At 45.5% G+C, this 16818-nt stretch overlaps 1 protein-coding gene across 2 annotated transcripts in view; it reads left to right on the top strand.

The window, feature by feature from the left end:
• Nucleotides 1-5211, top strand: part of PTPRA (protein tyrosine phosphatase receptor type A) — a 139281-nt gene extending 134070 nt beyond the window's left edge. For both annotated transcript variants that reach the window (XM_035103107.2, XM_035103105.2), the window contains 4 exons: nt 1259-1384; nt 2254-2405; nt 3517-3652; nt 4769-5211. In XM_035103107.2, the coding sequence (XP_034958998.1) occupies nt 1259-1384; nt 2254-2405; nt 3517-3652; nt 4769-4843 (489 nt within the window). In that variant the 3' untranslated portion in view covers nt 4844-5211. The remainder of the gene's footprint in view (nt 1-1258; nt 1385-2253; nt 2406-3516; nt 3653-4768) is intronic.
• The last annotated feature ends 11607 nt before the right edge of the window (nt 5212-16818 follow it).

Raw genomic sequence — 16818 nt, 5'->3', positions numbered from 1 at the left:
GCTCCCATTGGGTTGTTTGTTTGTTTTTAAGCCTTTAACTCCAATAACTTTGTTTATTTATTTATTTTTGATTTCTATACCGCCTTTCATCATAAGATCTCAGGGTGGTTCACAGAATAAAAACAGGATAAAAACAAGTAAATAAGTATAACCAAGCAGCAAAACAATAGTCCCCCCCTTCCCACAGACACATTTAAAAGGCTGTAGAATATTAATCAGCCCAAGGCCTGGTTGAAGAGGAACATTTTTGCCTGGCGCATAAAAATGTATAATGACTGTGCCAGCCGAACCTCCCTGGGGAGAGCATTCCACAGATGGGGGGCCACTGCAGGAAAGGCCCTGTTCTTGCGTTGCCACCCTCTGGACCACACGTGGAGGAGGCACACAATGAAGAGCCTCAGGTGATGAACACAGAGTCTGGGTCAGTTGATAAGGAGAGAGGCAGACCTTGAGATATTGTGTCCCTGAGCCATTTAAGGCTTTATGGTTTAAAACCAGCACTTTGAATTGGGACCGGAAACTAACTGGCAGTCAGTGCAGTCGGGCCAGGATCGGTGCAAGATGCTCAAACCGTCTTCTCCCGGTGAGCAACCTGGCCACTGAATTCTGCACCAGCTGAAGCTGCCTTAACGCATTGCAGTAATAATTGCATTATTGCTCAGCACCAAAGATGTTGAATCCTTTAATGGGCCTGAGTCTCTCCCATTACGCAGCCATTGGGAGAAACTGTAGAGTCCTGTACCCTCTGTACCCTTCTTGTAGTGTGACGGAGCACACGCTGCAGGTGCAAAAGGCCTCGTGTTTGGTCCCCGTCACCTGTACCTTAAAAGGAACCCAGGCAGCAGGTCTAAGACAGACCTCTGCCTGAGACCTTGGAGAGCCGCTTCTCTGGTAGGCAGTGCAGTCGTCCGGCAGGGCATAAGGCAGATTCATCAGTTCGTCGTGTCTTTTCAGCCAGCAAGAGGATATAAATGAGGTAAGCACTGCATCTAGCAAGAAGACCTATGCAGGCTTGGTCCCTGTCCCATACCTTTGTGTTCAGAATGCTCAGCATTGTGATATATGTCCCAGGTTCCCCTTTTTATAAAGGACCATTGCCTTCCTCAGAGCTGTCATGTGTTCCCCCTCCTGATGGGGGGGGGGGAGGAGGCAGAAAGGAGGCCAGGGAGGAACTCATGCTTGGTCTTCTAGAGCATATTTATGTTGTCTGTCTAACTGCCTTCCCCTTTGTTGTCTTGCCTGCTTTCTGACTGCTCAGGAGAAATGTGCCCAGTATTGGCCTTCTGACGGCTCCGTGTCCTATGGGGATATAACCGTGGAGCTGAAGAAAGAGGAGGAGTGCGAGAGTTACACGGTCCGGGACCTGCTAGTGTCAAATACCAGGGTAGGTGCTGGGGCAACTTGTGCATGCTGGGAGAAGTGATGTTGCCTCTTGACTTCCCAGCTCCTGCATTTCTCCTTCCACCAGTGTTAGTGGGAAATGGTGAATGTTCATTGCCCATTCAAGAGATGCAAAATAGCCACGGAGAAGAAGCCTTTGTATCTCTCCATCTCCACTTATTGCAGTTGGCTGGATTGTCTTCTGGGAGCCAAGGTTTCCCTCCCGTTCCTTTGCTATCGACAATCCCTTTTGCTCAGCGGCAAGAATGTTACTTGCCCCAAAATGGAAAGAAGCAGAAGTCCCAGCAAAGGAAGAATGGGCACAAAAACCTATGGAATATGCAGAAGTGGTGGAGCTTACCGGAAGAATAAGAAATCAAAATAACAAACTTTTTATAAAAGAATGGAAATGGTTTATTGAATACTTACAGATAAATTGTAAACTGATAAGAATATTGGCAGGATTATTGTAATAACCTGCAGTTTCATAAGAGTATATATTTAAAGCAGATGAATAAATGAGCAAATTAAGTTAATTTGGATATGCAGAAGATATTAAAAATAAATTTTAAGGAACAGCAGAAAGAGGGCGAAGGAAGTCAAATTTGGAAATGTCAAAATGGTTATAAAATTAGTGAAATGTATAAACTTGAAAAGTATAAAAAAAATTTTTTTAAAAAAAAACCAATCCCTTTTGCTAACTCCTAGGACAGAGTTTTTCTAACTGTGTGCCGTGACACGTTAGTGTGTCGGCGCATCACGTGAAGTGATTCCGTCTGCTGCCCACCCCACCCCACCCCCACCTCGAGTCTCCCTGGATTCAGATTCAGGCTTTTCTGAGATTTTCTCTTTTCTTTTCTTTATCCTGACCAGGAAAACAAAACCCGGCAGATCAGACAGTTCCATTTCCATGGCTGGCCGGAGGTGGGCATCCCCACTGATGGAAAAGGAATGATCAACATCATTGCAGCTGTGCAAAAGCAGCAGCAACAGTCCGGAAACCACCCCATTACTGTGCACTGCAGGTAATCAAACGGGCTGTGAGATTTCCGGGCAGCAAGAATTGGCAAAACAAGCTACCCAAGAGGCGCTAGTGACAAGGAGTATGTTGCATGAAGTTGCTGGCATTGCCACAAAGCCTCCTAAGGGTACCAGGGATTGGGTTCCGGTCCTGGTTAGACAGTAACCGCTGTTAAGATTGGTTGCCAGTATTTCCCATGCGCCACAGATCAGGAGATGTGGTTGGAATTTGAACCCAGGGTAGAGATAGGGAGCATGCATTTCTGCAGCGGGCAACTGACGTCTTAATGGGCGACAAGGAAATGCATGTGCATCTACACAAGCCCAATTATCAGTGCACATACATCCCTCTCTCTTTTTTGGTGAGTTGGTGACTACAGTAATTGGTTTGACCCAACTTTCATCCTTAAATGGAGTGACATTCCCACTGGTCTTTCCCTATGGGGGGCCGGACTATATTTTTTTTTGGGGGGGAATGATGCAAGAGCACCACGAGCCCCGGTGGCTGCTTACCTGTGTCTTGAGAGCGGCAGGGGCTGGCGGCGGCGGTGGAAGGACGATGAGCAGCGCGGGAAAGGGCTCCAGAGAGGGGCTGCTTAAAATGGCGGCCGCTCAAGCGCTGCTGCTGCTGCTCCCCTTCCTCCTCTAAGCAGGGCGGGGAGAAGCTAGGAGGAGGGAGGGAGGAGGCGATCCATGCGGCAATTCCCGAACCGCCCGTGGGCCGGATCCAGAAGGCAATTGGGCCTGATCCAGTCTGCGGACCTTAGTTTGCTGACCCATACTCTAGCCTTTCTCCACAAAAGAGCTTTAAATACCTATGGGGTTCCACGTCTCTTCCATCATATAATTGTAGAGTTGGAGGGTACCCGGAGGATCATCTAGTCCAACCCCACTTCAATGCAGGAATCTCAGCTTGAAGCATCCCTGACAGATGGGCATCCAACCTCTGCTTAAAAACCTCCAAGGAAGGAGCGTCCACAATATTCTAAGGGGGTCTATTCTCCCGTCAACAGCTCTTACCATCAGAAAGACAGTGGAATGGCTCAGGCAACAGGAAGGCCTGTGTTTGTCACTCACAGGTGTGTTGTTATTGTTTTGTCTTTTGTTTCCCCCCAGTGCTGGAGCCGGCCGAACAGGGACCTTCTGTGCGTTGGGCACTGTTTTGGAAAGAGTCAAGGCTGAAGGAATTCTAGATGTCTTTCAGACAGTGAAGAGTCTGAGGTTACAGAGGCCGCACATGGTCCAAACACTGGTAGGCATGGGCTGCTGTTTGTGGGGTGGGTGAGGCCGGGTGGCTGAGTGGGTTGAGCAGCAAGAAGTTCCCTCCTGCAAGTGTGAGCTGATCCTCCCATTCCCTCCCACCATACCTGCCAAGTTGCTGTCGGAGAAATAAGGGACCGGGAGGAAGTAGCAGACCCGGAAGTAGTGCTGCCGCCATTTTTGAACTGGGCGGAGCATGCTCAGAAGTGACTTTTGATGCTGCTTTGCCCAGTTCAAAAATGGCCGCCGCGCCAGAATAAACCGGGGGAAAACAAAAAAAATCATTTTTTTCAGCTAGGAACAGCTGGAAAAACGGGGATTTCCCGGGAAATACAGGAGACTTGGCAGCTATGCCTCCCACCCTTCAGAGCCCCATCTCTTTCCTCTCACTCTTGTACCTGCGTAAGGAAATGGGATATGAGGACTTTCTAGCCCATAAGACACAGGTGGCACTGTGGGTTAAACCACAGAGCCTAGGGCTTGCCGATCGGATGGTCGGCGGTTCGAATCCCCGCGACGGAGTGAGCACCCGTTGCTCAGTCCCTGCTCCTGCCAACCTAGCAGTTCGGAAGCACGTCAAAGTGCAAGTTGATAAATAGGTACTGCTCCGGCAGAAAGGTAAACAGTGTTTCCGTGTGCTGCTGTGGTTCGTCAGAAATGGCTTAGTCATGCGGACACCGAATTGTGATGGTGGTTTGCAAGCTCTGTGTGTAGAAGGTCCAACCCATGGCGTTTCCAGGTAGGGCTGGAGAGGACACCTTTCCAAAACCCCGCAGAGCTGCTGCCAGTCAGTGCAGATTGAGCATCCCTCAAGCTTGGGCCACCAGGTGATGTTAGACTACAGTCTCCGTCTCCCCAGCTAGCTTAGCCAGTGTTCAGGGATGATGCAAGTTTCAGTCCAACAATATCTGTCGAATCAGGGTTGAAGAACACTGGTCTAGACAGGGCTGAGCTAGATGGTCTGTTGAAGGTAGCATTTGACATGGGGCTACCTGGTTTTGGCCGCCCTGTAATTAATAGGCAGGTTCCCTTGCGACCACAGTGTCTCTGAAGAGTGACGATTCATTCCGTGACCAACTCTGCATTTTCTTTTCTGCCTAATCTCCAGGAACAGTACGAATTCTGCTACAAGGTGGTTCAGGAATATATTGACGCCTTTTCAGACTACGCCAACTTCAAGTGAAGATGAAAATCACCCAACAGAAGAGTTGCCTTCTTTAATACTTTGTAATATTCTGTTTGTTAATATCCCCTGCCCCCCCAAAATGTGTATATATCTTAACTGTTTTAGAGGGTTGGTACCATAAGATTCCTATTAGCTGGAGATTTTATATGTAGCAAAAGTGTTAGAAAGAGATTGTAGGCACTTTTTTTCCAATGTTTTATTGGGGAATTAAATAGCGTGATATTTGGATTAATATTGTCAAATCTCTCTCCTGGAGAGTTGATGCAGGCTGTTTTTGTTTTGTAAATCTTTTTTTTTCCTTGAGGGAGTAAAGCCTTTTAAAAAACCAAAAGAGATTCTGCATATCGGCCTTTTATTTTAAAAGGGGGAAAAAACAAATCAGTGGCTTATAAATACAGTGTTCAAGAGCAGGGGTTTTTCTCTCCCTAACTTAGAAGACTGGGCCGCCCTGCAGGGTTCTGGGTTTGAGGGCTGCTCTTGAAGCAACAAACCCCTATAGCTGGAGTTTCCTGATGTTTGGAATAGCCGTTGGGAAGGGAAAGTTGCTCTTCCGTTAATGCAACGCCGTTAAAAAGCACTATTAAGCCCTGCAATATCCTACCGTTCATTTCGGTGGGGTTTGCACAGCAGAGGGTCCTGTTGGGTTGGACCCAGGTTTCTTCAGCTTTGGAGAAATGGGAGAGGGATGGGATATAGAGGAGCCTCCTTGCAAAACCATCGACTTTATTTGAAGCAAATGTAGCTCCCGTGTCCTTTTTGGGTCATAGCTTGGCCAATCCGGCCTCTTGTTCCCCCATCCCATTTTTTTGTGTGTGGAAGCAGGTCTCTATCGAGGTATGCCTGAGGTATTGCCTCATCTCATTTTACATTTGGTTTGCCAGGGACCAACCAGCCCCCTCCCCATGGGAAAAGCCTTCAAGGGGATGGATAGGATAATCATAAAGAGCATCCTTGGCTTGGGGCAAGATAGCCAGGCATTAGAAATAGAATTAATGAGATCCCTTGCAGTGTTCACTGGCCTGAATGCCCATTTATTGCTTAGGAGTTCCATCTGGCCATAGCATGTGGAGTGCTTAGCCACTGTGAACATTTTTTTTAATATATATTACAGAAAGCAGGATATAAATTTCAACAATAAATAGATAGGAGTGACTTTTGTGGCCTGGATCTGAGATCGTCTTAAGCATTCCACATTTTCCCTTCCAACTCAGTCATGGCAGGCTGGGGCATGTTTAACATGCATGACCCAATTGCATTAATGGCTCGTTGCTGTCAAAAGGCCAGGAATTGTGAGTGGCATCAATCTAAGCAGAGGTGGCAGAGAGAGCTTTGGGAGGTGAGTCTGTTCACAACCCACACGCAGTCCTGTCTAGCTCAAAGCAAGGGAGAGGGTTTTTAAAGTTACTATACAGATTTTTTTACAAATCACAAATTTATTACAACATGTGAATAACACAGCCCCTCGAGTCCATATAATAACGTCCGGGGTTATTTGGTGTAATATTCATACATGGCTTAAATAGTAGATGTATCCTATTGTCTATCTGCAAATATATATATATATATAAAGTACCAAGCACACTTTCACTTTCTACCACTAGAATAGACTAGATGGTGGCTGAGTTACCCACATCTTATAGTACATTTGAGATGCAAAGAGGGAAGTGGTGGAGGGAGAGCCCAACTGATGTAAAACTATGAACCATCTGCCTGAACACTAACCAGAGGTGTTTGTGCCTGGCTCTGTGAGGTGTATGTAGCCCACTTTTGTTGTAAAAGACACACAATCAGCTCGCTCTGCACCTTCTCTGTGTGTGGTGGAATTTTGACACATCCCATTAAACATGCTGGCTTCTTCTGATGCGACTGGGATTTGCCTAATCGCATCAGAACTTGGTCTCTGGCTATTTTGGAACGTGCTCAGCTTGCAAGAGGTGGTTTTGTTTTTAAGATTAAAAAAATTGTTTGGAAGCTAATGGAAGTTTCTCACTGGCGTGGCTTTACAGAGTTCCCCCTCCCCCCTGCTTCTACCCTTCCCAAGGAATGCGTCTTAAACGTCTCCTGTAAGTGGCCAAGCTGATTGGCAGACAGGTTTTGGCCTAAACCAGATATGATCTCCAAAAGCTTTAGGACTCTTGGTTCCATTGCTTAGCAGCTCTTACCAGTTAGCTGCCCAAAAGCCATCTTGAGGGAGAGTCCATCACCAGCCTGATGCCAATCTCATCCCTTTTCTGAAAATGACTTCTGGCTTTTCCCCAGGTGGCACAAGTAGGAGAACCGACCGCATCCGTAACTGGTCTTGCTCTCCTTTATATTCTTTCTTGCAGGACTGAAGAGAGCTTTGTAGGCTCTTGCAAATATATGTAAGTGATCAGGGTCAGGGCCCCAAGGCATTGCATTCCTTAAGTTGGCCGTCTGTGCAGCTGTGCCCACCCTGCTTGGTGCCCATGTAAACGAGGGATGCAGAAATCTGTGACTCTTCAAATGTTGCAGGGCTGCAGCATCCACCCTGCTCCCTGACTCTTCGTCATGCTGGCTTGGAGATGGGTCTGGTGGGAGTTGGAAGTCCCAACACCTCTAGTGGGCAACCAGCATACGGGGAACCACAGGTCCCCTACTCCTGTTAGCTTCCACATGGCATTCTTCTAACAGAACGTTTATCACAGAGGTGCCACGCTTTTCAAAGGAACGTGCATAAATCGCACACAAAGCTAAGTAGGTTGTTGGAAGAATAGCTACATGCATTAAGAGATTGGGGGGGGGGGACCTGTGATTGGCATTCATGAGGCCCCTGAAACAACCCCTGGCATGTCCTACTAAATGGATTGCCAGCTGTTCGAGACGTGGGACCTTGGAGCGTTGCTGCCAGCCAGAGTAAGCAAAGCTAGCCTCAGTGCAGCACCGGTCTGACTTAGTATATGGCAATATATATATCGCCTGTTTAACCCCAAGCAGCCAGGGTGCGGCCGTGGGATAAGTGTGTTAAAAAAGAGGTCTTGGTCCAGTGTGCCCCTCGTAATCCAGATGCGATGGTGCAGCTCACATCGCCAACTTGTGCCCTCAAGTCCTCTGCCAGAGCACTTTCTGCCCGGACAAACACCTGCCTAGGGGGCAACCTTACAGCTGCTCAGAGCGTGGTGTCTGTATGCTGCTTAAAACTATCCGCTGCCGTCGTGGGTTTTTTTTGCTGCGAGTGCACGCAGTTGGTGTCTTAGCTTTAGGGGCAAAGCCCTTACGTGCCAAAAATGACACGCTGCCCCCCCTCCTCCCCCCCCTGCAGATCTGCCACATGAATATATCAGGGCTGCCGAGGCAGGCCAGAGCAAAGTTGCCATTTCCCTTCTGTTTGTTTTCTGTAGCTGTAACTCCATGCTGCCTTCATTCTGAATGTCTTAATATCTTGTATTTATTTTTTGTTGACTAAGTAAATGCTTCTTTTTTAAAGTGGCCTGCGTATTTCTTTTACAACAACGTTAACGTAGATCACATTGGCCTGGGTGTGGGTGGGTGTGCTGGCGGGACGATAAGCCAAATGGCCTGGGGTTTGAACCCTCATTCATTACGTTATATTGACTGGTTTAGCTCTGCTGTCACCTCATTTTCAAGTGTGCTGGCTGACAACAAGCCCCAAAATACCCCTCTGTGCTCTTAAGACACTGGCTGGCCTTCTGTTGTATGGGCCTTATGAGGGTTTAATCCAGTAGCTCTCAAACTTTCTTCTCTGGGCCACACTTTCAAAATAAAGATTTGCTCATGCACACCATTTCTTTTTAATCCTAAGAAATACATTGGAAAACAAAAAGAAACAACTAACAGTGCTTGATTTATAACATAGAACACAACTACTTTATAATATGATCATTGGATATCCAGAAAGTATGAAGCAATGCAGCTACATAAGAACATGAACCATTCCCAAACCGTAATTATAAACGAGCCTCTTACATATGTACCTTAAGCACGTATACACACTCAATGAGAGGTGTGAGCTTGCTTTTGCCAGGTAATCTCATTTATATCCTGTCTAATTTGAGACGGACAAACCCTCCATACCTGCCAAGTTCCTCTCTGAAAAATAAGGGACCGGACCGGAAGTAGCATACCGGAAGTAGCGCGCCGGCCATTTTGGAACTGGGCGGAGCATACTCAGAAGTGACTTTTGATGCTGCTGTGCCCAGTTCCAAAATGGCCACCGCACCAGAAGTCGCGCTGCAGCCATTTTGGAACTGGGCAGAGCAGCATCAAAAGTCGCTTCTGAGCATGCTCTGCCCAGTTCCAAAATGGCCGCCGTGCCAGAATAAACCGGGGGGAAACAAAAAAATCCATTTTTTTCGGCTGGGGACAGCTGGAAAAACGGGGTTTTCCCAGGGAAAACGGGAGACTTGGCAGCTATGCAAACCCTCACCTCCACATCAACACAAAGAAACCTTTCTCTTTTCTGGTCTTTCATATTCCTCCGAATTGAAAATCCCTGTTCACAACAATGTTGTCCTCAGTATCGCTCTTGCTCTCATTTTGAAAAGATACCTATTCATAAAAACATATTTTGATACTAAACTATACTACACTGAAATGTTTCTTTGATCGTCCTTGAATTTTATCGCCACACCTTGCTGTCCTCTCCTGCCACACCCTTTGAGAACCACTGGCCTGAGCTGAAGCCAACTTCTCCCCAAACCACTTTCAGCTTTCAAACAATCTGTTCCTCAAACAGATGTATAGAACATTAACTTGAACTTAGAGCCCCCTAGAGATCTCCCACCTGGAAAGAGATTTGTGACATTTGTCTTGGCAAAGAAATACAGAGACCCTTGCCATCCATCATGTGCAACTGTATTGACCAACCCAGTGGGAGCCACTCCTGGTTTATACTGGTTTTACTAGTGTCAAAGATGACAACAATGTCTGGGTTTCATTAAGGGTTAGCTCTATGCTAGGGCTGCCATATTTTGAAGAGCAAAAAAGAGGGCACATTTGCCGACTTCTACTTTTGTCTACGGATCGCTATAATGACTCTCATTTTAAATACGCCCTGCTATATGTAGGCTATAGAAGCTGTGATAAGTACAGGATTATGATACAAAACAGGTACCTCAAAATCCAATAAGCAGGCAAGAAAGAGATCCTTGGCAGATTCACGTCCCCTCCCCAATGCACACAGAAATAAGCCTTCCTTTTTCTCTCTTCCCCCCCAATCACGTTGATAAAGGAGAAGCAGAAGGAGGCTGTCCAGCAGGAAGGGAGCAACAAATCCCGGATATTTTTTTTAAAAATTGCCAGGACAGAAATTTTACCCCTGAAAAAGAGATATGGCAACCCTAAATCACTGGTTAAGCCAGACCACCTTGGGATTCTAGTGTGATATGGCTTTGGCGAGGGGGGGGGAGAGTTAAGGATCCCAGGCATCAACATGCACCCCAGATTTGCATGTCCCTTTCACCACTACCAGGCTATCCACACCCACTGGAATTTGGGTCCTGATTACAAAGTCATTTCAGAGCAGAGTGTATTGAACAAGCGCCACGGAAAACCCAGATTGGAAGCTGGGTTCCCCTAGGGCTGCTGTGAGGGAGAAAAGCTACAGACAGCGTCCTCCCCTCTTAAGCTCAAGCTCATCTCCCAGCGCCAGTGGGAGCGGGGAGGAGGATGTCTCCAGCGGGGAATCAGGAAGTAGAGGGCATGGCTCAGGCAGGGTAGCAGAGCCACTGCTCCGCTTAGGAAAGGAAGGGGGAAGCAGGGAAAGCGCGACCAGAAGACCGCTCCCGCCAACCCCGGAATTGCGCAAGAAGCGACGGAGACGGAGATTCAATATTCCCAGGCTACTTTGTTGGAGGAAAACACGGGAATCTCCATTCGGAGGTTCTGACCCAGACTGACAACATGTACATAGTACTGACTCTGCACTGTAAATAGCTTGCACATAATAAAAGCATGAAAAGGTAACGTCGTGAGGAGTCGTTACTCTAGAGTAGCCGCTACCGCGCCTGTGACAGCTGCCATATGCCCAGTAACACCCGTGATTTCAAAGGTGTAAAAACGTCTGTTTTCTTGACATTATTGTAATTGTATAAAGATATTTTCGAGGTGTCCTGGTTTTTACTTTTTGTGGTCTCCAAAGCATTTCCCAGAAGAGCCAGTGGGCGCTGCTGCTTCAATGTAAGGAACAGTGGATGACACAAAGCCCCAGTGCTCAGCCTTTTCTAAGGCTCCATTGAAGCCTTGCTTTTACATAACTGCAGTTGATTCCCAACATGGCAAAGCCAGGACCATGTTGTTTTCAGTAGAATCTTCCTGTGCATTATTTTTTCACAGTCTGATGAGTGTGCAGTACTAATCTTGCCATTGATAATTTGCCAAGCGCAAACATATGTCAGAAGAGTTTCTGTGGTTGTTAAAAGACTTTCTGGCTGCTAACCAGAAGGTTGGTGGTTCAAGCCTGCAGGGGATTGGACTAGATGACCCTTGGGGTCCCTCCCAACTCGACAATTCTATGATTTCCTGTGTTTGAAGCAGCTCTAGGTTTATCAAAGCTTTCCTTCCCAAAGTTTACTAGAAGCTAAATGCCAGAAATAAGCTGAATTCATCCCGTTGCAGCTAGTTTCAGGGCAGCGGGAAAACTGGTTTTCTTGGCTGCAATTTTTGTGTCATCTCATCAAAGTTTTCACATAGCACCTTGTACTAGGCCTCTGGGAGAAGCATGAGCTCTGTACATCTGTTTCCTCACCTTCTACCTCAATGTGCTACATTCTTTGTCAAACCATAATGGCCTCCTGGGCTCCATTACATTTGAACCAACTCCAGCTGTTAAAAGGGGTCTCAATTTAAAACATGCACCCTGATATGCTTGTAACACTAAATTAACATTGGAGTCACAGGGTTCGTATTATATCACCAAGGCATCTAGCAGCAGCTGAGTTCTAAAAACTTGTGATTAGTCACATGTTCTTGTTGCCTTTTTAACCTTTGCTCAAGGTGGTTGGCTGGTTTGAAACCCTGGTTTGAAACCCCTGCATTGCAGGGGGCTGGACTAAATGTCCCTTAGGGTCCCTTCCAACGATTCTGCCATTTTTATGAAACCCCTTTCCACCAAGCGACGGGGCAAGTTCTCATTCAGGCTTACGAGTCGCTGAATCACGTTGCAGTCACGAAAAGAGGTCACTGCAAAAATGAACTTGGGTAGCAACAGCCGCTGAATAGGAGCACATTGTTGTGGACATCTGCTGCTAGCAGTTTCCGGGAGAGCTGCCAAATGCGTGTGGAAAATGCATGTGCGTTTTGCACCGATGGATATCCCCCACTAACTAGTTCCTTTAAAGCCCTAAATGGCCCAGTATACCTGAAGGAGCGTCTCCACCCCCATTGTTCAGCCCAGACACTGAGGTCCAGCGCTGAGGGCCTTCTGGTGGTTCCCTCACTGCGAGAAGCCAAGTTGCAGGGAACCAGGCAGAGGACCTTCTTGGTAGTGGCACCCGCCCTGTGGAACAACCTCCCATCAGATGTCAAAGAGATAAATAACTACCTGACATCTAGAAGACATTTGAAGGCAGCCCTGTTCAGGGAAGTTTTTAATGTGTGACATTTTAATGTATTTTGAATCTTTATTGGAAGCCGCCCAGAGTGGCTGGGGAAACCCAGCTAGATGGGCGGGGTACAAATAATAAATTATTATTATTATTCCATTGCTGCGATTGTCTCATTCAGACTCAACTGCTCATCAGGTCTTTTGCAACCTTGAAGTTATACTGGTGGAGGGTTTGCTAAGTGTGGCCCTCGCCTGGGGTCAGTCTACTGCGGCTGCAGCTGGTGCAGAGTAAGCCTGGTCTCCTGCTAGGGGATGAAGCTCCTTGATCACATCATAGTGTTTGGAGGCACCACTAGGGTGCCGAGTGGCCTGTTTCCAGGGCTCGCCCAAGACACTTTGCTGCAGGAGTCACAAAGCAAGATGACAGCTCAAATTAAGAGAGTACGCTGAACTGGGGAGACGATCAGCAAGGCTACAAGACGTTACAGATGAAAAAAATTATCAGAGAGTGGGACATACCATATACAGAGTTTATGTAAAAGAACACTGTCGAAATACTGATCTGTTGGCAGGTTTTGATTGAATTTCTGCCAATGGATCAATATTAGGATACTGCAATTTGATAAAACTTAAAGTAAGACAGACAACATGGAGAAATTTAAGTCAAGTGCGTATTTAAGGAATTTAATCAGGGCACATAGGGGAAGGTCGGAGGTCATGTCAAATTGAATTACAAAACGATGTGCAAAGCAAGCATCAATTAAGGAATGAATGATTACATATTTATATTTATATTTTGTCTTCAACATTCAGTTGATCATTTTGGTTATATAGTTTTCAACCAATAAAGTATAAAAATGAAAAGAAAAGAAAAAAGCAAGATGACACCTACCCCATTAACATCTGCAGAAGCTGGGCAATGTATATTAGAGTGGTACCTTGGTTCTCAAATGCCTTGGTACTCAAACCACTTGGAACCAAACACTGCAAACCCGGTAGTAAGTGTTCCGGTTTGCGAACTTTTTTTTGGAAGCCAAATGTGCCACGCTTCTGATTTGAGTGCCACGCTTCTGTTTTGAGTGTTACGCTGTGGTCTGTCTGTTTTTGCTATTTATTTTGTGTTTTTGTGGCTCTTTTTGTTTTGTTTTTTATGATTGTGTGGAACCCAGTTCAGCCACTGACTGATTGATTGTGTGACTGCAGTACATTGTTTATTGCTTTCATTTTATGGATCAAAGGTCTCATCAGAGAGTAAAATTCATGTTAAATTGATGTTTTAGGGGTTGTTTTTAAAAGTGTTTGGAACAGATTAATCCATTTTGCATTATTTTCTATGAGCAAGCGCGCCTTGGTTTTGGAATGCTTTGGTTTTGGAACGGACTTCCGGAACGGATTAAGTTTGAGAACCAAAGTACCATTGTATAAAGGTAAAGGTAAAGGGACCCCTGACCATTAGGTCCAGTCGTGACCGACTCTGGGGTTGCAGCGCTCATCTCGCGTTATTGGCCGAGGGAGCCGGCGTACAGCTTCCAGGTCATGTGGCCAACATGACAAAGCCACTTCTGGTGAACCAGAGCAGCACACGGAAACGCCTTTTACCTTCCCGCCGCAACGGTACCTATTTATCTACTTGCATTTTGATGTGCTTTCGAACTGCTGGTGGGCAGCAACGGGAGCTCACCCCGTCACAGGGATTCGAACCGCCGACCTTCTGATCAGCAAGCCCTAGGCTCTGTGGTTTAACTCACAGCGTATATATTTATACAAAAAAACCCTAGGGGTTTCATTTTCACCCTCTGCACGCTGCACCAGTGGGGCTGAGTTGTTGATTCCTGGGGCCAGATGTCAGACAGCAATGTTCAAGGCCATGTTAGGGAGGAAAGGTGTGTATGTTGTCTGGAAGGAAGCAAGATCCGTTTTTCTCAGGCAAAGTGTTACTCAAGAGGTATCAGAAGGAAATGTTTGAAAATTGATGAACGGCCATTATAGATAGATAGAAGAGGATTTACTCTGCTTAACTATTTTGAGGACAAGTTATAACAATGTATAAAAGCCACAGCAGAAATCGGTAATTGAACAGGTGACATGTTGGAGAAGGGATGAATGATAGCTGGAAAAGTTATTTTATTGGGAGTAGCAAAGGAGGGAGGAAAATAGAGGGGGCATTGGGGTGGGTGGGAAGTCAACTTTTAAATTTGTATCGGATTTGTATTAATTTGGTGACAATTTATTAAAAATTATGGACTATCAATAAAAATAATTTGGAGGAAAACAACAACCACATCTGCAGAGTCTGGTGACATCAAATGACGCTGAGCGGTTTTAAACGTCAAGGAAGAACCAAGATTCTTCCTTTGCACCTGTAGTTTGGATTCAAAAATTACTCAAGACCCAGCTGCAAAGATTCCTCCAAAGGAAGATTCCTTGGCAGTTCAAACTGAGCCTGAAAAGGAAGAATATTTGCAACCATGCCGTCTAAGCCTTATTTAAACAAAACAAAAACAAAAAAAACCACCTTGGCTTAATGAAGGTGTGGGGAACCTTTGGCCTTCCAGATGTTGATGAGCTACAACTCCCACCATCCCCTGCAAGACCATACAAGATAAGAAGAGCTTGCTGGATCAGGCCAGTGGCTCATTCTAGTCCAGCATCCTGTTCTCACAGTGGCCAGATCCCTCACTCCTCCAGTGGTTCCCAGCAACGGGTATTCAGAAATGTTGCTGCCGTCAGCTGTGGAAGTAGAGCATGGCAGCCATGACCAGTAGCCATTGATATCCTCTTTTAAGTCCATCTAACTTTTAAGGCCAACACTGCTTCCTGGAGAAGAGAGTTCTATAGATTCACTTTAGTTTAAGATCAAAGCTGGTTCACTCCTACTTTAGAGTCTTCCTGCCACAAGGGCAGAAAAAACGCTGAGAGGATGGAGGGGCAGGATAAGATTTCCCCGTGTATTCTTTTAAATTATTACGAATTTGGAAAAGAACATTTTAACCGCAGTGTTGTGAGGAGCATACACAGAATTTCAAACAGACGGCGGATTGGCAGCCTGGAAGTTACCGTCTCAATTTGGCAGCATTTTTAGAATGACAGACCCTCTCCCTGAATGAGCAGCATTAAGGGTTCTATGAGTTCGTAGAGCAATCAGCTCTGCCATCTGCAAGAGGAAGACCTCAGGGCAGGAGCAAGAGGACATCTAAGGCTCTGTCTTCCACGAAAGAGATCCGTGTGACATTTCATTGCCCGGCTCCCCCCCTGCGTCTCTGTGAAGCTACATTTCCAATGTTTCCACCGGACTGCAAGCCAATGCTGATCGAAAGGTCACCGCCATCCCAATTAATACTGTATTATGGAATTAACTGGTCATGATCATACCTTGGGGAGCTTCTGGCAAGCTGCATCCTTCAGCCCATGGATTAAGCATTGGATCCCACAACTTCATCTGCCCTGACATCAGAGCATGGACCGTACTTGGAAAGATGCTCGTATTTCTCTCTCACTCCCAAGCAAGCCTGCACTTGGCTGAACCCATGTACTCTCTTTTTCCTTTCTCCTGCTTTTCTGCCGTGGCCTCTGGGACTCTCTTGGGCTACAACTCATACGATCCCTGACCATTGGCTCTGCTGGCTGGGGCCAATGGGGTCCAACCATGTCAAAAAAGGTCACAGGTCCCCAGCCCTGCTTTTTTTATTTATTTAAAGTTTTTATTTCTACTTTCCAAGTTTATACATTTCATTAGATTTACAATCAGTTTAACATTTCAAAACTTGACTTCCTTCCCCCTCTTTCTGCGGTTCCTTAAATTTATTTTTTAAATATCTTCTGCAAATCCAAATTCATTTAATTTGCTCATTGAATTATCGACTTTCAATAGATACTCTTATGAAACTGCTGGTGATTACAATAATCTTGCTAATGTTTTTATCTGTTTGCAATTCATCTGTAAATATTCAATAAACTATTTCCATTCATATATATATATATATATATATATATATATATATATATATATATATATATATATATATAGTTATCTTGATTCCTTATTCTTCCAGTAAGTTTCGCCATTTCTGCATATTCCATAAGTTTTTGTATCCATTCTTCCTTTGCTGGGACTTCTTCTGTTTTCCACTTTGGGGTAAGTAACATTCTTGCTGCTGTAGTAGCATACATAAATAAATTTCTATACTGTACAATTTAGGTAGTTAGGTCCCTCTAATTCCCAAAAGAAAGGTTCCTGGTTTTTTTTATTTATTACAAAAGTTATTTAGAACATCTTTTTCAATTATTATTTCCTACAGGACCATCCCATATGATAAAAAGAACCTTCTTTCTCTTTACATTAAGGTTACCAGATTTTTTTTTTCAATTAATCTGGGGACACTTTTCAACTTCCTACTCAATAGATGGTTTTCATCAGGGAAATGATTTGTAAATCTGGGGACTATCCCCG

Source organism: Zootoca vivipara, chromosome 9 (genome assembly GCF_963506605.1).
Source record: "Zootoca vivipara chromosome 9, rZooViv1.1, whole genome shotgun sequence".
Taxonomy (NCBI): domain Eukaryota; kingdom Metazoa; phylum Chordata; class Lepidosauria; order Squamata; family Lacertidae; genus Zootoca; species Zootoca vivipara.
The sequence above is the reverse complement of the archived record's forward strand: the minus strand, read 5'-3'. Positions and strand labels throughout refer to the sequence as shown.